At 37.6% G+C, this 24,372-nt stretch overlaps 1 protein-coding gene across 2 annotated transcripts; it reads left to right on the forward strand.

Moving 5' to 3' along the window:
* Nucleotides 1-1,042: 1,042 nt before the first annotated feature.
* On the forward strand, nt 1,043-22,767 carry TEX30 (testis expressed 30). Of its 2 annotated transcripts, none has more exons than XM_044667185.1 (6): nt 1,043-1,123; nt 16,193-16,266; nt 16,534-16,779; nt 20,345-20,396; nt 21,255-21,460; nt 22,353-22,767. In XM_044667185.1, the coding sequence occupies exons 2-6, from the start codon at nt 16,249-16,251 to the stop codon at nt 22,524-22,526; spliced, it is 696 nt and encodes a 231-aa protein (XP_044523120.1). In that variant the 5' UTR covers nt 1,043-1,123; nt 16,193-16,248; the 3' UTR covers nt 22,527-22,767. The 2 variants fall into 2 exon arrangements, with proteins under 2 accessions (XP_044523120.1, XP_044523121.1); XM_044667186.1 differs by lacking the exon at nt 1,043-1,123 and adding an exon at nt 1,425-1,563.
* Nucleotides 22,768-24,372: the final 1,605 nt, after the last annotated feature.

Here is a 24,372-nt window from a genome sequence, read left to right on the forward strand (position 1 = left end):
CTCTCTATATATATTATATACTGAGTGAGCCGCTAGGTGACGAAGTGGATTGAGTCTTCCAGAGGCATTTTCCTGAGTTCAAATATGAACTCAGACACTTAATACCTGTGTGACCAAGGGCAGGTGATTTAAACCTGTTTGCCTCAGTTTCTTCATCTGCAAAATGAGCTGGAGAAGGAAATAACGAACCATTCCAGTATTTTTGGCAAGAAAACCCCAAAAAGGTCATGAAGGGTTGGGCACTGCTGAAAACAAGTGAACAAAATAAACAAACTGCTGCAAACAATGCTGGGGCTGAGTTAGGTATTTGGGAAAAGCAGTTTTGTTAATTTAAAGAGACAGGGCATTCCTGCTAGGAGGGCAGAGGGAAAGAAAAAACGAATAACACTGGATTTAGACCAGGGGTATCAGGTTAAATCCTTTTCTGCTGTTGACTGTGCCCATTTCTCCTCTCCCAGTCCTGAGAGAACAAGTTCCTTTAAATTGTAAAATGACGGGATTTACCTAGAATCGGAAGCTCTTAACCTTTGTGTGGGTGTCATGGATCTCTTTGGTGAAGCGTATAAGACCCCTTCTAAGAAAGATGTTTTAAAAATAAAATACATATGATTATAAAGGACATCATCTCCACTGAAATAGAAAATTATATTTTTTTAAAAAGTTAATGGAACCCAGCTTGAGAAATTTGGGGTTAGAAGATCTCTAATAGAGTCTTTCAGAGGTTGCTTTGTTTTGAGACACCTTTCCTGGGGGAAGGAGTGCGAGCTCAGGGATGAGGCTTCAAAGAAGGGGTGGCGCTTTTTCCGAGTCTCCTTTGGAACCCGTTTTCTCAATCCCAAAATGGAGCTCATCCCTTCTCTACCATCAAGAGCTTTTCGCAGTGCCCCGCACAGTTAAGTGCTAAACAAATGCGCGCTTCCTTCCCTCCCTCCCCACCCCTTCCAGGGATTTCCAGGACAAATTCTTTCTCTTCTGCTGTTCACAGTTCACTAGCGCCGCCAGCCCGTCCACCTCGCGGGCTCGCGTGACTATTAGCGGTGGGTCACGGGGTATGGCGTTCAGTAGATGCTCAATAATGGTTCACAGACAGTTTTATTATTGAGTAGAAGCGGCGGAAGCAGAGGTGAGAGGTCTCTGGAACAGTAAGATAGCAAACAAGAAAGGCAAACGGCCAGCGTGCGGCCCCCCCCGCAGACCCGGGGAAGAGGGGCCGAAGTCCTGGGAAAGACAAATCATCCCCAGGACTGTGGGAGTGGGCTGGGGTGGCGAAAAGCCTAGCGTAGTCTAGTAGGCTCACGGACTCCGAGCAATGCCAGGTAAGCAGGGTTTGAAATAAGGCAAGCGGCGCCCTCTCCTGGGTAGGGTGTACAACTGCACCCAACGTGCATATATAATCGCACTGGCGTGCAATTACCCAAAGAAACCTCCACGCTAGCTTGATTGGTGCTTCTGGATTCAATGGCTCAATTTCCCTAGGCATGTTTTCGCGCCATTCCCGGGATGTGTGGGGTGTGGTGTGCCTCTCCCTGATCCGAGGAATTGTCTTCCGGGAGGAAGTTCTAGGTATTTTATTGTAACTTTTTTAGTGTCGCTATTGGGTAATTGGGCCGAGATGGTTATCTTCCCCTGTCACTCCTCCCCTCCTTCCCCAAGACTGTAAGCTCTAAAAGGGCCAGAATGGGTGTCATTTGTGTATTTCTATGCCCAGTACTTCCTGACTAATAGTGGGTCCTCCTGAGAGGGGAGAGTCCTCCAGTTATCTTCTGCTGTACGTTCCAGCGAGCCGCTACTAGGACCCAGCAGTGCGCCAGGTTTTAATTTCCCCCTCCAAAGTGTAAAAGGACTGTGTCCCTTGTACAGTTTAACTTGTTTGGCTTTCCAAGATATTCTGACCGTTTGGGTATGTACGGAGTACCCAGAAAAGCATTTAGGAGGACGAAGGGGAGGGGAAGGGGGCTAAGGGTTTCAAGACTCAGAGGTAAAGAGGAAAAGCATTCGCAGAATCCTAGATTTAGAACTGGAAATCTTCCAAAGTAATCCAACCCCCTCATTTTACAGACGAGGAAAATGAGGCTCAAGATCAGAGAAGTAGTAATAGAAAGAGAATTTGAACCGAGGAATCTCCTGGTGGAGCTCAGTGCAAATAGTCTTTTTCATTCTGCTTAAAAAAATTAATAGAAATCTATTTTTTTTTACCTCTTCCTCCCACAATCCATTGGTTGTTTTAATACTTACTGCTTTATAGTACAATTAATTAAAGATCTAATTCTGCTACTGATACTTTTTTGTATCCACTTTTTAAATTATTTCCCTTGAGATTCTTGATCTTTTATCCTCCATATAAATTTATTTATTTATTTTTTTAGTAATGTAAAATAATCCTTTAGTTGATTGGTATGGCTTCGAATAATGAAATTTGGGTAGTATTGTAATTTTTATTATTTTTCTTTTACTACCTATGAGCAATTTGTATTTTTCCACTTATTTGGGTCTATATTTTGGCAATCAGTGGTTGGCAGTTGTATTTATATAATTTTCTTGCTTACCTTGGTATATCAACTCTTCAAGTATTTTATACAGTTCAGTGGTTATTTTAAATTAAATTTCCTCCTTTCCATCTTTGCTCTTTCTGGGTTTTACTGGTATTGTCAACCTGGAAAAACACAGAACCACTAAAGTAGTCAGCAAAACCAAGTCTTTAATTAGGAGAGAACAGGTCCATTAATATTTCGCAGCCACAGAGAGCCAAGAGCAAAAGGGCTCTGGGACAGAGTCTCAGAGAGGATCACAGGATTCTCCAAAGAATAATAGAACATAGGGATCTTATATACCTTTTTGGCGAACAAGGTATAGCAAGCATACATAGACAGTTTGCAAACAGGCTTGGAAAAGAGGTTGTGGCTAGAGGCTAGGGCATCAGGGAGTGGCCTAATTTACTTTGGCTACTAAAGAAAGGGCCATCCAAGAGCTGGACTTCCTGCAAGAGGACTCTGATATGATGGGAGACACTTCTAAGACAAAAAAGATACTTGACATTTGATTCTGTCTACTAGTCCCACCTAAACTGGGATCATTAAGTACTTTAAGGTCTATTGTACAATTTGATCTGAGGTCAGTCTGGGACTTCCCTTGGGGCAAGTTCTCAGGGGACAAGGGCAAACTTGGGGTTCCCAAAGACCTAGTTGACAGTATTATATAGAAGTGTTTATGATTTCTGTGAATTTATTTTATATCCTGTAGGTTTGATGAAATCATTGTTTCAGTTAATTTTTGATTGTCTCTAGGATTCTTTAAGTACATCATTGTTTCATCTGCAGAAAGCCATAGTTTTGTTTTTTTTTCCTTTAATTTCTTTTTCTTATCTTATTGCTTCAATCATAATATATAGTATTTATATTATATATAAACATATTTTATGTATTTTATTTATATCACATAAATTTATAAAAATTATATGAATATATGTAATATAAATACATATAAATAGCTATATCATTTAGAAATGGAGACAAGGGTCAACCTTATTTTACCTCTGATTTTATTGGAAATTCTCACTTATCCCTCTTATATATAATGGTAACTATTAGTTTTAGATATATACTATTTATTGTTTTAAGGCTGTTTCTAGTATCTTAAACAGAAATAAATGTTTTTTTATTAAAAAACTTTTTTTCTGAATATAATCTATGATTTTTCTTATTTTTCTTATTGATATGGTTAATTAAGTTTATCATTTTCTACTTTTATACCAATCTTGCATTACTGTTATTGACATGGGCATTGTGCAGAGATGGCAGGGACCCTGTACCCCTTGACTCTGGCTGGCTGTGAGCAGGGGAATTCCCTTCCCCCTTCCTGCCCTTGAGACCCCCCAAGGCAAGGACCATTGTCTTTGGAATTCCTTTGAGTTGAAATAGGCAAAGAGATACACCTCCTGGACACACCCGGACAGTCTAGGCCCTGAGGGTCTAGGACGGACCCTATACCAACTCCCTGCCTGAGTGCAGGGAGTCAGGTAGACACTACCAGAAAGGATACAAAAGGGCGAGAACTGGGGGACTGGGGGGGGGGGGAGCCTCCCATGGCTGCTCCACTCATGCTGTCTTGCTGGCCATTAATCCTATCTTACTAATAAATCTTTCTTTTTTTACTTTTAAGCTAAGTTTGGAGTCCTCTCATTCTTGAGAATGGTTTCCTTCCCGAACCCAGGGGTTCACTAATTTGCTCCCCTATAACATTATGAATTCAACTTTATCCCTCACATATAAAGCTAATTTGGTTTTAGATATATACTATTTAAAATTTTAAGGAAAGTCTAACTTGTTTCTGTTTTCTAGTGTCGTTAACAAGCTTTTTCTGAATCTATTGATTTAATCTGTATATGACTTTTCTTATTTTATTGATAAGGTTAATTGGTTTGTTAATTTTTAAATATGGCTTATTTTTTCTTAATATTAAATCAATCCTGCATTCCTGGTATAAATTAAACTTAGTCATAGTGTATAATATTTCAGATATGTTGTGTTAGTTAGCCTCTTTGCTAATAATTATTTCTTTAAAATTACTGTTGCAATCTTCATTAGGCATATTGAGTTACTTTTCTTTTTCTGTTTTGATTCTGCCTGGTTTATGTATGAAGATAATATCTGTGTTCTAGAAATTATTGGGGCTGGGACCCCTGAGTGAGGCACCAAATGACATCAGACTAGATTGAGCCAGGCACCTGCACAAATGCCAAGGCCAAGGGTGCTTATTGGGGGCTAGACCCACTGGGCACCAAACAATTTCAGCCTGAGCCCCAGTCAAAGACCAGGGACACTTATCTGCCTCTTGAGACACTTGGCTCCCTCCAGTGACCAGCCATCAGGGGAAATTCCACTAGTTTCTTCCTGTGTAGAGCCACCCAGGGGTGCTTGTCCATCTCCTCAAGCCCAACCTAGAGGAGGGGCAGAAGGACCTGGATTTTTCCTCTATAGAAACCCTATCCCTCACTGCTCCTGGGGAAGACAGTTCCACCAACCTGAGCTACCTCTCTCCATAGCCCCATAAAAGCTTTGCCTGAGGGGGTAGCTGGGTAGCTCAGTGGATTGAGAGTCCGGCCTAGAGATGGGAGGTCCTAGGTTCAAATCCGGCCTCAGACACTTCCCAGCTGTGTGACCCTGGGCAAGTCACTTGATCCCCATTGCCTACCCTTACCACTCTTCCACCTAGGAGTCAATACACAGAAGTTAAGGGTTTAAAAAAAGAAAAGAAAAAGCTTTGCCTGAGATGAGCAGAGCTCCAGTGACAAATTCTTTTGGTGTTAGACTGAACTTGGAACACAACAGAAGAAATTTTGTAGGATCCCTTCTTTTGCTATTTCTGCAAACGATTTATGCAAAAATGGAATTGTTTTTTGAATGTTTAATAGAATTCACTTGTGAGTCCATCTTGTCCTGTTTTGTTTTGTTTTGTTTTGTTTTTGGAAATTCATTTATGATTTGTTCTGTCTTGAAGAGTGGAAATGGCCTAGAAGTTGGAGATGATGTGGGGGAACTTTGAAGTAAAACCCTGGAACTGGATGGGTGTCCTTGACAGGAATGACAGACACCAAAAATTAGCTTAAAAATAAAAAGAGATTTATTAATTTGAAAGCAATGTTGAATGGCCGGGAGACAGGTGCAAGAATAGACGCTCTCTCCTGGAGGAGATGGGTTCTGGGCTTCTTCTACCCTTTAGACAACAGGGGTTACATGACTAGAGATGAGGAGATGGGATGATGTCACCATGTAAGCAGAAGTGGTTTGCCACCTGAACAAGGATAGAGTGATATCTTATGTCCCAAAGACACAAGGGATGACTGTACTAGTTCAGGGGATGATTAGATGTCTTAGCTACAACCTGATGCTTATCAGAGTAGAACTGGGAGGTGTATATCTGTGTTCATCACAAAATCTAGGGCAGAGCCCAAGGGGAATATTTCTCTCAGGGCTCTTTGCTCAGGATCACCTTTTCCTCAGTAAAACAAGAATGCAAGGAAGGAAGGGAATTTCCTGCATGAGTTTGGAGTGTCTGGAGGAAACCCTGGGTCCCATGCCAGAGATGGACTGTCTTATCCCTATGTGGGAGACAGCAAGTAGGCCAATGAGAGAGATAAAGTTGAATTTATACCAGGAATGGAACATTGGTTTAATAGTAGAAAATTTAACCACACCAATAATAAAAACAAGAAAAATCATATACAGATTCTGTCATTAGATTTAGAAAAAGCTTTTGAATAAAAAAAAAATACAGATTCTATCAAACTACATGAAAGTGACTGAGATACAAGAAAAGGACCATCCAAAGACAAGCATTTGTGATAGGGACTGGCCTTGTCATTTTATTAGAATAGTGGACTCATAGTTGAATAAATTGTAAGAATATAGAAATTTAGGTTTTTATGCTAATATGAAAGTTCTAAAGTTTTCAAATTGTGGTCACCAATTTGAAAAATATTATAGCTTAAGTCAAAATGACTTTGAGTAGCTTTATTTACAAAGAGGTAGAAAGGGTGAAATTGGAGAAATGTAGGTACAGAGAATGTCTAGCTTATCACCCTAAGTGCTGCTCCGGTGTCAGACTAGGAAGACCTCTCCAGAACCAATCTCTCCAGAAGTCAGGAAAGGAAGGCCAGCTACTTACCCAGCTCCCCGACACAGAGTCTCTGAAGGCAAAGTCCAAAAGTCAAGTTCCAAGAACTGAACCCCCTTGGACAGGAAGTTCAGGACTTTTTAATAGTCCTTTTTCCATGTCACTTCCCGTCCCCTCCTCCACTTTACAGGAACCAATCACAGTCTTTCAATTTGCCTAGTACTCCCCAGGGGCAGGGCAGTGGCTTCTGGAATTGTCACCCACTCTAGCAAGTGACTTGTGAATTCTCTTACTTAGTGTTAAGTTGGTATAGCACCTTTTTTTTTTTTTTTTTTGTAATCAATTTATAGGCTTAGAGCAGTGATAGTCAAAGGATGGTAGGAGGATCCCTATGAAGCCCAGTGACCCTTTCAAGGAGCAGTCCATGAGGTCAAAACTATTTTCATGATAAGTGAAAATAGTTGTTATTACCCTATTGTAACTCCTCACTTTTCAAACCACATATAGGGGTGAGACCAGATTTTCTTCATATATATATCTCAATCAAAACAATATATTGGGGACAGTGAGGTAGCATAGTGGATAGGGTTCTGGGTCTGGAGTCTGGAGAGTTCAAATTTTACCTCAGACACTTATTAGCTATGTGATCCTGGGCAAGTCCCTTAACCCCCATTGCCTAGTCCTTTCCACACTTTTGTCTTAGAGCCAATTCTTAGTTTGCTTCTAAGACAGAAGGGAAGAGTTTTGGCTTATTTTTAAATGGCTAAGACTTCCTGATCTAGAGAGAAAGAGTGGTCGTCAGGGTCAGAGGTTTCAGAGAACCAATGATTGAGAATAAGCAAAGGCCCTGGGAAATGTGGGAGACAGCTGTTTCTATTGGATGGTGAAACTGGAAGCAGCATCACCAGGGACCGAATAATGAGTGCAAGTGTGGCTGTGGAGGTCCCGAGAATAGGGATGTTTTCCTAAGAGTGTAGCCACGGAAGAGAGGAGAGACTTAAGGTGATTGCTTCCAAGAATGGTGGGATCAAGGGAATATTTTTCAAGGAGAGGAGAGACTGAGGCATGTTTTCGTAAAGCTTGGAAGGAGCCAGCAAATTAAAGGGAGGTAGAAAATTGAGGAGAGAGAGGGAATGATGGAAGGGACAAGTTCCAGAAGGACACAAGGAAGGGGAAATGAGATCAAGGACATATGGAGAGAGAGAAAGAAAATGATGTTATCTTGGAGAACCGTCTTCCTTTGAGTTTGGACCATTGGAGGAGAATCTAGGAGGTGATGTCAGACTGTGGAATTGGAGAGGAGAGGAAGCCTCTATGACCTGACCTTTTTTTTTTCAGTGAACTATGTGATGTGGTCCCCTCCTGAAAGGGAGGAAGAAGTTGTATCTTAGAAATTAAGTTCCTTGAGAGGATTTTTGTTTGTATCCCTAGCACTTAGCAAACCTAAGCCTAAATTTAGCCTTCCTAAACCCATCCTGTTTCCTTACTTTCTTAATTTGCCCTATCAAGGATGTTCTCGTTTTCTTAATTACCCAATTCTTGGCACATAGAGATACTTAAAAAAAAGTTTATTAATTGATTTCATTTTATTGATCAGTTACCTAGTCTTCAGAATGGTTGGACTAATTCACAACTCCCCAGCAATGCATTGATGTCCCAATTTTTTGCTCTTTTTAAAAAAAAAATTTAAATTTAAATTTTTTTTCTTTTTAAAAATCTGTTTCCCATATTTACATGATACATTTTCTTTCCCTCCCCTCTCCCAGAGCCGACAAGCAATTCCACTGGGTTATACAAATGTTATCACTTGATATCTATTTCCATATTATTCATTTTTACAATAGAGCAATCTTTTGAAACCAAAACTCCAAATCATGTACCCATATGAACAAGTGATCAGTCATATGTTTTTCATCTTCGTTTCTACTTCCACAATTCCTCTCAATGTGGATAGCATTCTTTCTCATAAGAACCTCTGGATTATCCTAAATCATCATATTTCTATTACTAACAAAGTCCATTACATTAGATTATTCCACAATGTTTCACTTTCTGTGTACAATTTTCTCCTGGTTCTGCTCATTTCACTCTGCATCATTTCCTGGAAGTTCTTTCAATTCATATAGAAATCCTCCAGATCATCAATTCTTATTGCACAATAGTATTCCATCACCATCATATAACACAATTTGTTCAGCCATTTCCCAATCAAGGGGAGTCCTAATTTTCCCATATCCCTTCCAACATTTGTCATTTTCCTTTTTCGTCATATCAGCCAATCTGATATGTGTGAGATACCTCAAAATTGTTTTAATTTGCATTTCTCTAATCAGTGATATATAGCATTTTTCATATGACTATAGATATTTTTGATTTCTTCTTCTGAAAACAGCCTGCTCATATCCTTTGACGATTTATCAATTGGGGAATGATTCAGTTTTATAAACTTGACTCAGTTCTCTATATATTTGAGAAATGAGGCCTTTATCAGACAAATTTGCTTTAATTTTTTTCCCTAAGTAGTTTCCTGCCTTCCTTCTAATCTTGGTTGTATTGGTTTTGTTTGTACAAAACCTTTTTAATTTAATGTAATTAAAATTATCCATTTGTTTGTGCAAAACCTTTTTAATTTAATATAATTAAAATTATCCATAATGTAATTAAAATTATCCCATTGTGCTCTCTATCTCTAGTTTGGCCATAAATTCTTCACTTATCCATAGATCTAATAGGTAAAATATTCAATGCTCTCCTAATTTGCTTCTGATATATTACCCTTTATGTCTAAATCATTTATCCATTTTGATCATATCTTGTTATACAGTGTGAGATGCTGGTCTATATCTAGTTTTTGCCAAACTGCTTTCCAGTTTTCCTAGCACATTTTTTTAAATCACAGAATGAGTTCTTGTCCCCAAAGTCTTGATCTTTGGATTTATCAAACACTAGATTACTTTTATTTATTTCTTTGTATGATGTACCCAATTGATTCTACTAATTGACCACTGTATTCCTTAGCTAGTATCAAATTATTTTGATGATTACCACTTAGTAATACAATTTGAGATCTGGTACTGCTAGGCCAGCTTCCTTCACTTTTTTAAAACTGATTCCCTTGATATTCTTAACCTTTTGTTCTTACAGATGACTTTTATTATTTTTTCTAGCTCTAAATTAATTTAGGTAGAATTGTCATTTTTGTTATATTGGCTTGATCTACCATGAACAATTAATATTTCTTCACTTGTTTGGATCTGACTTTATGTGTGTGAAAAGTGATATGTTGCTTAACAACATTTGGTTATGAGATTTTTATTCTCTAATACATGGTTATTTTTATATAGGTGCTATGTATATTTGAGAAAAAAAGGTATATTTCTTTTTATTCTTTTTATTCTCATTCAGTTTTCTTCAGAGAGAGAAACTAACTTTTTAAACTTTAAACTTTTTATTTAACTTTAAAAATTATTCATTTTTTAAACTTGTTTATTTTTTATTAGATTTATCCAGCTCTGAGAGGAGAAAGTTGAGGCCCCTCAGTACTATAATTTTACTGTCTATTTCCTTCTGTAACTTATTTAACTCTTCCTTTAAGAATTTGAATCCTATACTATTTGGGGCATATATATTTATTATTGATATTACTTCCTTGTCTATGATATCTTTTAGAATAATGTAGTTTTCACTGCTTTTATATTTTAATTAGTTCTATTTTTGTTTTTGCTTTGTTTGAAAACAGGATTGTTTCCTCTGCTTTTTTTTTTTACTTCAGCTGAAGCATAATAGATTCTGTTCTAGTGCCTTATTTTTACTGTGTCTTTCAATTTCAAATGCATTTTTTATAAACAACATATTGGACTTTGATTATTAATCCATTCTTCCAAAGGCTTCTCTTTTATAGGTAAGTCATCTCATTCACTTTCACAGCTATAATTACTAATTGCATATTATTTATTTCCTTCTCATTTTTCTACTTATTTATCCTGCCCTCTCTCTTTTTAATCTCGCTCCTCCAAAGCCTGTTTTGCTTCTGACAACTCTCTCCCTTAATCTGCCTTCCTCTTCTTTTATTATCCTTCTCCCTACTTTCCTGTCAGGTAAGATTGGTCTTTATATCCAACTGAGTGTGGTATATCCAACTGAGTGTGGATGTCATGCCCTTTTTGAGCTAATTCTGAGTAAGGTTCAGACATTGCCCTCCACCTCCCATCTTTCCATCCACCTTAAAAGCTCTTTTTTATTGCCTCTTTTATATAAGATAATTTCCCTTGTTCTGCCTCTTCCTTCGCCCATCACCCAGTGGATCCCTCATTCTTGTCTCTTAATTTTATTTTTGTGAAATTAACCCATCATAATCAACTCATATCCATGTTCTTCTCTATGTATATTATTTCTAACTCTCCTTAATAATGATAGAATTCTTAGAGGTTACAAATATCATCTCTCCATGTAGGAGCATAAACAGTTTAACATTATTGACTCCATTATGATTTCTCTTTTTTGTTAACTTCTTATGTTTTTCTAGAGTTTTATATTTGAAAGTCAGATTTTCTTTTTTAGCTCTGGTCTTTTCATCAGGAATGTTTGAAAGTCCTTTATTTCATTTAATATCCATTTTTTTCTCCTGAAGGTTTGTACTCAGTTTTGCTGGGTAGGTGTTTCTTGGTTGTGATCCTAATTCCTTTATCTTCTGGAATAAAATATTCCAAACCTCCCTCTCCCCCCAGACATTTAATGTAGAAGCTGCTGAATCTTGTATTATCCTGATAGTGACTCCACAATATTTGAATTGTTTCTTTCTGACTACTTGTAATATTTTCTCCTTCACCTCAGAGCTCTGGAATTTAGCTATAGAATTCCTGAGAGTTTTCATTTTGGATCTGTTTCAGGAGGTGATTTCTATTTCTATTTTATCCTCTGGTTCTAGGAAATCAGAGCAGTTGTCCTTGATATTTTCTTGAAGTACGATTGTGTTTGGATTTTAGCCAATAGAAAAGATGAGGCCATTTGTGTTAGAATAACATTGTTTATTAATAGAGGCATGAAATTCCCATTAACAAAGAAGGGATCCTTTTCTCCAGCTTCTTTTTAGGGAAAAAAAAGTTCGTGTGAGTCCTGCCTTTTGCTTATAAAAGGAAGTGTGACCTCTTGACAGTTTGACCTTTGTCCCTCTCCTGACAGTCCCTATTGGTGAATATTTTGAAAGAGAAGGTAGACTTAGAGACTTCTACTCCGCTTTCATATTACTCCATCACAGGGGAGGTGAGTCTTTGCCAGAATGAAGCTAAGACTAAGACACACCCTGCTCTCCCCAACCAGAGAAATGTGGCTGAAATGGGTCAAAACTCAATAGCTAGAGAAATGTGGGCAACATATCCTTCTCTGGCATGCTGTGAAAATGAATGTCAGAGAGCTTATGAAGCTCAACTTCTGGCAATCTTTGGTTAGAGAATATGTTGACTCAACCAAATTTTCAGCAGCTCTTTTCTGGTTATCCCAAACCTAGATGAGATATTTAGCAAGAACAAAGAAGACTTTTTCTTTCAAATGTCTCAAGAGAGAATTCTTGTTTACAAATAAATAGCAGCAGATCACTACCCTATATTCAATAGAAGACAAACGAATCCAGCCTAGTGAGATTCCTTGAAGCCTGGTAGTAAATTACTTTAGCTTGGAAGCAGACTGAAACCCAAGGTTTAAGAAATGTTTTATAGAGAAACATTACTATTACAACATTAATTTTCCTCAGTATGTAGGCTTTTTTTAAAAACATGGTTTTCAGGTAGTCCAATAATTTTTAAATTATCTCTCTTTGGTGTTTTCCAGATCATTTATTTTTCCAATGAGATACTTCATATTTCCTTCCATATTTTTCATTGTTTTAATTTTGTTTTGTTGTTTATTGATGTCTCATAGAGTCATTAGCTTCCACTTGCCCTGTTTTTAAAGGTATTATTTTCTTCAGTATTTTTTCAGCCTCTTTTACCAGGATGTTGCCTTTTTTTTTTTCATAATTTTCTTGCATCACTCTTATTTTTTTTCCCCCAGTTTTCCCTCTACCTCTATTATTTGATTTTTAAAATCCCTTTTGAGCTCTTCCAAAAATTCTTTTTTGGGCTTGTTTCTAATTCACATTTTTCTTTGAGGCTTAGCATATAAATGTTTTAACTTACATTGTCTTCTGAATTTGCGTCTTCATCTTCTCTGTCACTGGAATGATTTCATATGGTCAGGTTCTTTTTTGTTGTTGTTGTTTGCTCATATTTTCTAGCCTATTTCTTTACTTTTAACTTTATATTAAACTTGAGCTTTGCTCTGAGTGGAGATGCCACTATTTTAAGTTTCAAATTTTCCACGTTGCTGTTTTCAAAATTATTCTTGGTGGTTGTATGTTTTCATTTCTCCTAAGGTGTTTTGACTAAAGGAGAGGTGCAATCGCTCTGTTCTCTTGGCCTTGCTTTGATCTATGAGTGATCAAAAGCACTCTTCTCTACCCTGTGCCTGTGACCAGAGCCCTTGGTCCTGTGTGAAGGCAAATGCTATTTGCCTTCCTTATTTCCCTGGAAATATGACTCAGGCTCCTGCTCTCCTGGCTTGAAAGAGCTAGTGCTTCTCTATGCCTTGGACCTGAGACTAGGATCCTTCTCTCTCCTTCATCAGCAACATAGGTCCTCTTCTCTGCCCTGAAACTGGGTCTGGAGTCCCTGAACCCCATAAGCCATAAACACTAGTGGGCTAATTGTCCTCTACACCCTGGGATTGTGACCAGAGCTGTGTATGGGCAAGGCAGCAGGATCCTGTACCCAGTGCCAGCAAAGGATCCCCTGTAACCAACCTCTTTTCCACAAATTGTCCAGGCTGTGGGCTCAGAACCCCTGAAGCTGCTGCCACAGTTGATGTAGCTGCCTCCAAGGCTCACTCCCACACTATGCTCCCAGCTCAGCCGCCACCCTGGTGGGACAGACCTTTCCTGCCAGTCTCCTAAATTGTCTTGGGTTGGAAATTATTTCATCTGAACTCTATTTGAGAGTTTCTATTTTAAAGTTGTTTAAAGGGGAATTTGAGAGAGTTCAGGTCACTTCCCTGCATTTACTCTGCCACCTTGGCTCTGCACCTCATCAACCAGAAACTCACTGAGCTTGCTGCATTCCTTCTACTGATAGGTATTGGTAGGAGCTACGTTGCCTTCTCCGTTAGAGTGGAAGGTGCCTGAAGGCAGGGTCTATTTTGCCTTTCTTTGTGTGCTCAGCATCTGGTATGGCACCTGCTGCAGAATAACTCCTTAATGGATGCTTATTGAGTAACTGTATTCTGATTTTTTTTCCTTTTTATTTTCTATGCATATATGTGAATAAGCATCTCCTCGTATAACCTTGGACATATCATATCTCTTTTCTGATGGCCAGTTTTCCTACCTATAAAATGAAGGGGTTGGGCTTCTTGGTCTGGCTCTATGTTTATTGGCTAATTGTGTGAACACCCCTTAGCTTTCTCCCAGCTGGACAGGATCAGTCCTTTTTCAAAGACCTAAAGCCTGTCTCTACTGTCATCTCCTGCCTACAGTTAATACCACTCCTGAAATGTTCTAGAATGTTTCTGATAACTGTTGCCACAACAAATACTGAGTTCTCAAAGTTTCAGGGGAGAGCAGGAGAAAGGGAAGGTCTAAATACATAGAAAAGGTAAGAAGGGCTAGTTCCTCTAGGGAACAGTAGTAGGGACCCTGAAAGTGATTATGGACCATAGAAGGCTTTGACAGATAAGATAGTAACAGAAAAAAAGAAGTGGGCTGGCTTTAGATAATGTCCAAACACCACAGCTCTACATTGTGGTTGGCAGTGCCTGTGGTTAATGATGTTTAGAATCCTATTCGTTTCAATTCAGTAAACATTTATCAAATATTTGCCACAGTCAAGGCATAAGTGTAACTGGTGGGAATATTAAGATTTAAAAAAAAAATCAGTTCCTGATCTCAAAGGTTTTATATTCTGTTGTGAGATAGGAATATAATGCTGTGATTCCCAAAGTGGGCACCACTGCCCCCGGTGGGTGCTGCAGCGATCCAGGGGAGCGGTGATGGCCACAGGTGCATTTATCTTTCCTATTAATTGCTATTAAAATTAAAAAAAATTAATTTCCAGGGGGCTAAGCAATATTTTTTCTGGAAAGGGGGTGGTAGGCCAAAAAAGTTTGGGAACCACTGCTATAATATATGTAGGTAAATATTTAAGATTGGGAGTAACAGAGCCAAAGGAATAAATATGACACACCCTTTTTAGGAAAATTTAAGGAACAAGAGAGTATTTTTAACCAGGTTGGGGTGTTGAGGGAGAGCTCAGGGAAGACTTCCTAGAGGAGGTAGCTTGAAGGGCCTTGAGAGAAGGGACCCCATTTTATCCGTTTATGAATACTTGATTGGGCTTAATGCCTTACATAAATTAGATTCTTAAATAAATCAAAGAGACAAGGAGAAAGTGAAGGATTCTGAAAGTCAGAGTTGAGGAAATAATACATTCTAGACTTGGAGGATGGTTTTCCCAAAATAGCAGGCAATGTGTTACTGAGGAAAGAGCATGGCTCTATTTTCAGAAGACTTGGTATAAAATATTTCTGATGAATCATATAGATTATAAAATCTATATAATTCTGGGTGCACACTCTGATTAAACCAGGTTGCCTCTCAGGTCCTCTTCCAGCTCTATGTCTTTGGTTCTACGATGGCAGAAACCAAAATAAGCAGTTTAGTGTAGTTCATTACATGTATTTGTTTTAAGACTCATTGTTGAGTTTTCACCATGGTCTAATGTTCTTGTTGAGAGACCTGTCTAGACTTCTCTGAGATTCTGCTTCCTTTTTTGGAGATAAAACAACCTTTTCCAGCCCACCCATTTGATCCAACCTTCCATGTTGATTTTTTAAACCAGCGTAACAAAGGATTTTAGATTTAGAACTGGAAGATACCTTGGAAATCATTAAAGTCAACTTCCTCATTTTATTGACAATTCAGTAGAATAGTAGATACACCGCTAGATTTGGTAATAAGGAACACCTTACTTGAGTTTTAAATCTTCCCTCAGATTTTATTAGTTGGATGATCCTGGGTAAAATACTTATCAACTTCATTTTTGTCATCTGCAAAATGAGGATGATAGTGAGTTTCTCATAGGGTTATTGTATCAGATGAGAGTGTTTGAAAACTTTAAAGCAATATGCCAGTGTTGGCTAATATCCTTATCATCATTATTATTGTTGTTATTAGAGATGGGAAGGAGTTCTTTTTTGTGGCTTTTGAAAAAAGAGCCAAAGACTCACAAGTGGTAAGGTAGCTAGCAAAAACCATCTTTTCCCACTGTACCGTCTTGCCTTGGTATTTTACTCTTTTCTTTTTACTACTTGCTTACTCCCCTAGGTCATAAAACTAATGAAGAATATCCATGGGAACCGTGAGAAACGTTGAAAAGAACCTTCGGTACTCAACATTCAGTGTGACATAATCAATTAGAACGGAACTTGGCTTTTAATGTGTTTCTCTTAACTGTTCAAGGTGGTCATTCACCCCAGTGTTGTTTTCTGATTTCAGGTTGAAAGTGTTCGCTTCAGAGAAGTATATGTTTTGTTTCCAAACTGATCCTGACAATGAGTAATTATTCAGAGGTAATGTATGTGTTCATTTGTGTACTTTTTTTCTCGATTCTTGGTTTTCCTCTTTTTTTCCCTAAGACATTTAACTTCAGGCCATCTTTTCTTTCCAATTTCAGCCTTCAATAATAATCTTACTTGTTTATATCCTGTTCTCTCTCTGAGAAACAGGTGTTATAACTCTGTAACAAATGCTGGGCTATTTCTCACAACTAAATAATCTTAGTAGTGTTACTTGGGCTAGGAAGTAATTATTTGTCTCTTTGGTCTGTTCCTTTAAAGGTTAATCTGAAAATTCCTTTTGGAAATAAGAACCTGGATGCTGTTTGTACTGTCCCTGACAAGATATTAACTGATCAGGTGTTAATATATGCAGTGATTCTTACCCATGGAGCTGCAGGAGATATGAATTTTCCTCATTTGAAATCACTGGCAAACCACCTTGCAAGTAATGGGATCCTGTGCCTGAGGTTTACATGTAAAGGCCTCAATATCACACACCGAATAAAGGCATATAAAGCTGTTTTGGTAAGATAAGTTGTTTGCTATGTTTCATAAAGAAAGATTCTGTGTGAGAAAATCCAGAGAAAGTGATTATATTCATTTGGTTTTAGTTATACTTTTGGGGTATTTATTTAGTAAACAATTATAAAAATCCTGTTTTTAAACAAGGTTCTCAAAAAGATGATGATGTAGTCACTTTCCTCAGGGTATTTGACTTAGTTGATAGGGCTGAATTTAGAGTCCAGAATCTTGCTTCAGACACTTACTACTTAGCCTCTTTCAGCCTCAGTTTCCTTATTCGTAAAAAGAAGATAATAGGTTTCCTTATTTTTAAAAAGAAGATAATAGTATCTACCTCACAAGGTTATGTAGAAATCAAATGAGATGATGCATATAGGTAAGGCAGGTTGTAAAACTCAAGAGTACTATATAAATGTTTGCTATTTAAAAATTTTTTTTAAAACTTCATTAAACATTAATTAACTAAATTAATTAAAACCTATTTAAAAATTTAAATTAAATTTAAAAATATAAATTTTAATTAATTAAATTAATTTAAAAAACTTTTTTAAAAGTTAAGAATGATAATGATATCTATACCAATAACCAAAACATGTAACTAGTAGGTAGAAGCTATCAAAAAATTATTATGGCAGGTCAGGAGAGAGCTATTTATGGCTAGTGGTGAATCAGGAAAGCTTCCTGGAAGTGGCTGAGTTGTGAAAAGGTGAATGGGGCGTAATGGGACATAAAGGTAGGTTTGGGTCAGATTTTTGATGACCTCGATTACCAGTTTGGGGAGTTTGGGTCTTATTTAGCAGAAAATAGAGGGCCTTGAAGACTTAACGTTACACATAACTTTTATTCCATTTGCTAGTAGGAGAGTTGTTTCCATGGTGATGAACCAGGCATCACAAACAAGGCCCTGTGACACTTCAGGGATTCTCTGTCCAATGGAAGTATTAGAATAGCACTGGAATTCTAACCTGCTAACAAAACTTTATAGCTTCTGTTTGTGTGTATTTTCTACTCTGAGTAACTGATCTCTTCCTTTTCCAGGCCGTGTTAACATCACTTTCAGATTATGTTTCTAAAGTACAACTTTGTTCACGTCACTCTGCTACCCCCAGAACATGCAGCAGCTTCCTGCTGCCTCCTAAAGTAAACTCTTTAGCCTACATTGAAGCCCCCCCAACTGGTCAGTTTCAGTCTACTTTTCCGGCTTTAGACCCTGCTCTTCACTTTATATTCTCTTCCAGATAAATATGGCCCTTCCGGTGAAACAGTGCCACCCTCGACATCTCTGGCAGTGGAATTCCTACTCATCCTCAAGGCCTAGCTAAAATGTTGTTGTTCAGTCTTGTTTGATTTTGCCTCTGTTTGTGGTCTCTCCAGTTTTTTCTGAAAACATCTTGCTCATCATTGCTTTGTTGCATCTGACTCTTTGCAAGCCCATGGACCATAGCACACCAGGACTTCCTATCCTCCATTTTCTCCCAAAGTCTGTCCAAGTTTATTTTGTTGTTCCCATGACACTCTCTATCTTTGCCTCCTCTGCCATCCCCTTCAATCTTTCCCAGCTTCAGGATCTTTTCCAATTAGTTTTGTCTTCTCATTTTGTGGCCAAAGTTTTTGGCCTTCCTAGGAAGAGTCTGAATTAATTTCTTTAAGTATTAACTGATTTGATTTCTTTACATCTCAGTTTTTAGTATACTAAAATATTAATTCCCCTATCAAATCTTGTTTGACTTAAGGTAGAAGGGACCCTTTCCTCCTTTGGTTTTTGCAATATTTTGCTTATATATTTTGTATTCATGCCTTATTTGCTCTAGTCCTAACTGAAAATTCTGTAATGAAGGGATCATGTTTCATATTTTACATTCACTTTTGTTCTAAACATAGTCTTTTGCAATTATAATAAATGCTTACTAGCCTTCAAAAATGAAAAATATCTTTAGATTCTTGAGTTATATCTTTTTCATGGATTCCCACAGATTTGAGGAGGGTCACAGGTCTTCCTAAGAAGATAGCATCTTGCTATATCTATGAAATGGTATTTTGGTGTGGAACTTTTTATGGAATCTCAGAGTTGGAAGGGGCCCGAGGGGCCTGCTAGTCAGGCTCATGTTTGAAAGTCACCATTAAGCCTTCATTTGAAGAGATTAGGACCTTCTCACCTTTGGAGGCAGCTCATTCTAATTTGAACAATTCTGGTTTTTAGGAAGCTTTTCTTTTCATTAAACCAAAATCTATCTTGAGACTTTCATCCATTTCAAGTAGTTCTGCCCCATGAGACTAAGTACAACACAATGAACTTGTCTATGTCAATGAACTGTCTTGAAGACAACTGTTTTATTTCCTCTCCTTTATCTTCATCTAGGTCTTCCCGGGGCTAATCATCCCCTTTTCAATTAAACAAATATGTTCTAAGCACCTCTGGGTTAGCTGGATAAAACAAACAAAAACAGTACCTTAAGCTGCTTACAAATTCTATTTGAGAGTGGGTGATACATAAGAAATGAATGAGGATAAGTTTAATACAAAATAGGCAGTGATTATAATCAAAGAGAGAGCCGGATGGAGTCCTTTAGAAGTAGTTGGGGTGGAAGAGCATATGTTTAGGAAGGGATATTGGGAAAGGTTCTTGGGAGGAAGTGATGTCTGAACTGAACCTTGAATAACAGTAAAGCCCTGAAAGATGAAGATGAGGAGGAAATCCATGGGAGATGCCAGTACGTATGCATGGAGGTTGAAGATGACATGTTGGATTTGATAAACACCTTTTGACTGAAATACAGAAGGCAAGTTAGGGAGTAGTGACTTCTTTTCTCTCACCATCCTGGTTAACCTCCTGGGAACACACTTCAGTCTCTCATTATTCTTCCTAAAATATTATACCTAGAAACAAAGATAATTCAACTGGGAGTTCACTAGGGATGAGCACAGCAGTTCTCTAGTTCTAGATCTTTTATGCTTATTAATGAAATCTAAGGTCATTTGAGTTTTTTTTAGAATTAAATAAATGGAATAGAATTCATAGAATTGAAAGCTCTTTCCAACATCCTTGTGTTTAAGTCAGATTTTTTTTTTATTTACTTATTTTTAATCCCTTACCTTTTATCTTGGAATCAACAAAACAGAAGAGTGGAAGGGATAGGCAGTTGAGGTTAAATGACTTGCCCAGGGTCACATAGTTAGGAAGTGGCTAAAGCCAGATTTGAACTTTAGATCTGGCTCTCAATCCACTGAGCCGCCTTGCTGCCCCTCTAAATCAGATTTGAACTCAGGTCTTCCTGGCTTGAGGCCGGTTGCTCAGTCCACCTTCCTGCACTACCTAGATGTTCGTAGACCTCTAGTAATGATCAATTACTGGGATTGTTCTAAAAAGTTTTAGCTATGTAGAGATTTTAAATATGGTTTCATTCCTGACACCATATACCAACTAATCTCAAATTCCACTTACTTTATTTAGCAAGGAAATAAGAATCACCTGCATTATGTGTTTTCATATGCCTATCACCCTATATCACTGCATAGAGGAACACGTTCTATACTCATTTCTCCTCCATTTTTGATTTATTCTTCTTAGGAATATCTGAAGACTTCAGATGAGTACAGACTTGCAGGAATTTTCCTTGGAGGTAAATTGCTGATCTTTTGATTTTGTTGTCATTTAAAGGTCTCCCTCTCCTTTTTAACACAGATACAGGGCATTGCTGAAGAGGTACATCATGTGGCCTTCTGGGGTGATGAATTTTGGGGCGATAGCAGCTCCTGAGAGACCTCTGTGGGAGGAGGGGAGAACTCATGTTGACCAAAAAAAAATGGATTCTCAAAGTATTGAGGAAATGACAAAAGATGATTAAGATAACTGAACAGAATGCTAAGGTTGGGATCCTTTAAAAATCGTTTTCAGTTATAACTTGGTAGGATTTCAGAGCACTTTTCTGACTTTTGTTAACTTCATATCTGCCATCCATTTCACATGAGAAAATGGCACAAAGGAAAGGAGATGGGCATCCTCCTTGAATCCATTATTGTTGGGGCATGAAGACCCCTTTGATAGTATTACCCTCAGTGGGGAGCCAATGAAAAGAATGCTTGATTAAGATTCAAAAGATCCGGGTTCACATCCCAGCTTTCTCACCTACGACTAATGTGTGTGACCTTGGGCAAGTCACTTAATACTTGTAGGCCTCAGTTTCCTCATCTGTAAAATGAAAGAGTGGATTTGATTACTTCTAAAGGCCCTTACAACTCTCAGTCTCTGAGCCTCAGACTCTCAGGAAATCTTGGCAGCTTGACATTTGTACTGGCAGGAATTGTTATTAACCTTTTATCATCTTTTCTGGGATCTTCATGGAGAGCAGAGTGAAACTTCAGTATGACGAATGTCCTGTGTGTGGGAGCTGACTCTTAAAGACAGACCTTCTATGCTCTAACTCTGTCATGTGCCCTTCTGGCTAACTTCTGTTTTTTTAAAAAAAAAATGATTCTAGGTCGTTCAATGGGTTCTCGAGCTGCTGCCTCTGTGATGTGCCAGATTGAATCAGAAGAGGGCGACGACTTTATCCGAGGGCTCATCTGCTTCTCTTACCCCCTGCATCGTCCGAAGCAGCAGCACAAGCTCAGGAATGAAAGTCTGCTGCTTATCAAAGGCCCGGTGCTGTTTGTGTCAGGCTCGGCCGACGAGATGTGTGAGAAGGTAAGAGCCAGGGCTGGGCACGCTCGCTGGACGAGGCCAGCTTGTCTGTCGCGCTCGGGTTCCTTTCCTCCCCTCAGCCTCGAGTCAGAAAGCAGAGATCCCATCGTGGCTACGGCGTACATTTTGTCGTTGCTGGCAAATGGAACAAAAAAATGAAATCTTGTCTTTTCAGAACTTTCATCTTCTTTTATAACTACATTATTAGCTCTACAGCTTTTTAAGCATTAAGCCATATCACTCCTTTGTAAAATTTATCCCCAGAATAACTGTCAGCTTTGACAAGGACATTAATATATAATACAGTATGCTAACTTTATCCTATAACAGTGTTATAAAAATGGATCACTTTAAGGCTTTAAATTTAAGGCCTTAAAAACTTAAGATCATCTCAGTGACCCAACATGATTCTTGAAGACCATCAATGAAGAATTTGACCTTCTCCTGACAGGTGATAGATTCGAGGTGCAGAATGAGACACACATTTTTGGATTTAACAATGCAAGAATTTATTTTGCTTGACTTTTTTTCTCTCTCAGTGGGTATGGAGGAGAGATGAGAAGGAAAAAAAAGTGCTTATTAATTGAAAAGAAATATATTCAATATGACTCAGCAATAATGCTAACGTGTCAAGGTTAACACAATCTCCCAAACATCTGAATTCTTTCTTTTGGGAGTACCACACACAATTCATCTGACCTACAACTGATACACAATTATCAGTAATAAATGCTTAGCAAATTGTTGTTCCTCTGGAGCTGAGAAAGAGATACCTTTGCCTTTGTTAAAGAAGGGGAAAGGGGAAAGTCCTAGTTACATACGTGGTGGGTGACATGCTGGAGAATAGCATGATCACAAAATTAGCATTAAACCCATTTTCCTTTTTTTCCATTAGAAATTGCTGGAGAAAGTAGCAAAGACAATGAAAGCTCCTACTAAGATCCACTGGGTTAAGAAAGCCAGCCATTCTATGGCTGTGAAAGGACGATCCGCAGATGATGTTTTGAAGGAAATCAACTCACGTGTTCTTTCTTGGATCCAAGAAGTCATTCAACTGGACAAGAAATAATTCATTGATTAAAAGCCCTATGTCATTTGAGATTTGTATATTTGATTTGATGAGGAAAACAGCAAGTCTCAGAATTGTGAGGCATGTGTTAGACCTGTTTAATGTCTCTTTATTAATATGCTTTGAAAGCAAATGTTATCTTGTGCAAAAATGAGAAAATATTCAGATTATAGAAAATTTAAATGGCTTTTTATCAAATATTTTTCAAAATCATTAAACCTTTACTTATTTCCCATGTATGCAGTTTTGTGGTTACTTAATTTGATACTGATAAAATATTTCTTTAGAAATTTAATTGTTTTTTTTAAAAGCCCAGCTTAACTATAGATTACACTTGGTACATTGGTATTTTACAAAGTGAATAAAATTATCCATTAATCTGGTGCCTCATACTCATGAAATCACTGTTCTGGACAGAGAAGTAAAACCAGTCATTTCAGCCTATGACTTATGCTTTCTCTGATGACCAAGGAGGAAGAAGGGGAAGAGAAGCAGTCACTATCATATTTCTTAAAATATACTAACACCCTCCATAAATGGATGCCATCTTTTATTTATCTCTACAATTGCCATCAACAATAATGAGGTCAATATAGTGAATACAAAAAGAGGACTCATTTCTTCAAAATAAAGAACTTTGATAAATACAACTCCAACGTGAATTAACATTTTTTTATCCGTGACTTGGATAAAGGTACAGATAAGTTTACCAAGTTTGCAAATAGCACAAGGCAAAGAATTATAGCTAAAGTTTTGCTTTATAGAGGATCCCAGAAACTCTTAAAATAGGCTAAGACAGTGGATTCAATCTAGTAAGACAGAGATAAAGTTTTAAGTTTTATTGATGTTCTTTTTACTATCACTCAATTTCTGACTTTACCTCCTCATTTTCCAATGGAAATCCTTCCTTAGAGCAAAAGTTATAGATAAGCAAAAGGAACCAACATATTTGCCAATAAATATAAAGTTAGGTTAAAAAAAACACCTTCACAAAAACAAGATAACATGATTATATAGTAACTCACATGGTGGTTTTAATTCAGTATAAACAAGTTGAGTCAACTGTAATAAGGCAGCTAAAAAAACTAAGGTAATCTTAGTTCATTAAGAGAAGCATTGTCTTGTAGAAATAATCAACAACTTTAGCAAAGTTGCAGGATACAAAATAAATGCACATAAATCATCAGCATTTCTATACATTTCCAACACACTAGAACAGCAAGAAGTAGAAAGAGAAACACCATTTAAAATCACCCTAGACAATATAAAATGCTTAGGGTTCTATCTACCAAAACAAACACAGCAATTATATGAAAACAACTACAAAACACTTTCCAAACAAATAAAACTGGATCTAAACAATTGGAAAGCCATTGATTGGTCATGGGTAGGAAGAACTAACATAATAAAAATGACAATTCTACCCAAATTAATTTACCTATTTAGCGTCATACCTATCAAACTACCAAAAAACTTCTTTACTGAATTAGGAAAAACTATAACACATTTCATTTGGAATAACAAAAGATCAAGAATATCAAGGGAAATAATGGAAAAAAATGTGAAGGAAGTGGGGCTAGCAGTACCAAATATTAAACTATACTATAAAGCAGCAGTCATTAAAACAATATGGTACTGGCTAAGAGATAGAGAGGAGGATCAATGGAATAGACTTGGGGTAAATGACATCAGCAAGACAGTGTATGATAAACCCAAAGAGCCCAACTTTTGGGACATGAATCCACTATTTGACAAAAACTACTGGGAAATTTGGAAAACAATATGGGAGAGATTAGGTTTAGATCAACATCTCACACCCTACACCAAGATAAATTCAGAATGCGTG

The sequence above is a fragment of the Gracilinanus agilis genome, chromosome 3 (genome assembly GCF_016433145.1).
Source record: "Gracilinanus agilis isolate LMUSP501 chromosome 3, AgileGrace, whole genome shotgun sequence".
In the NCBI taxonomy this organism is placed as follows: domain Eukaryota; kingdom Metazoa; phylum Chordata; class Mammalia; order Didelphimorphia; family Didelphidae; genus Gracilinanus; species Gracilinanus agilis.

Bases quoted from the DNA above. Each gene is read 5' to 3' on its own strand.
- TEX30 (XM_044667185.1), top strand. The intron at 16,780-20,344 runs GTAAGATAAGTT...TATTCTTCTTAG, and splicing joins AGGCATATAAAGCTGTTTTG to GAATATCTGAAGACTTCAGA. The intron at 21,461-22,352 runs GTAAGAGCCAGG...TTTTTCCATTAG, and splicing joins CCGACGAGATGTGTGAGAAG to AAATTGCTGGAGAAAGTAGC.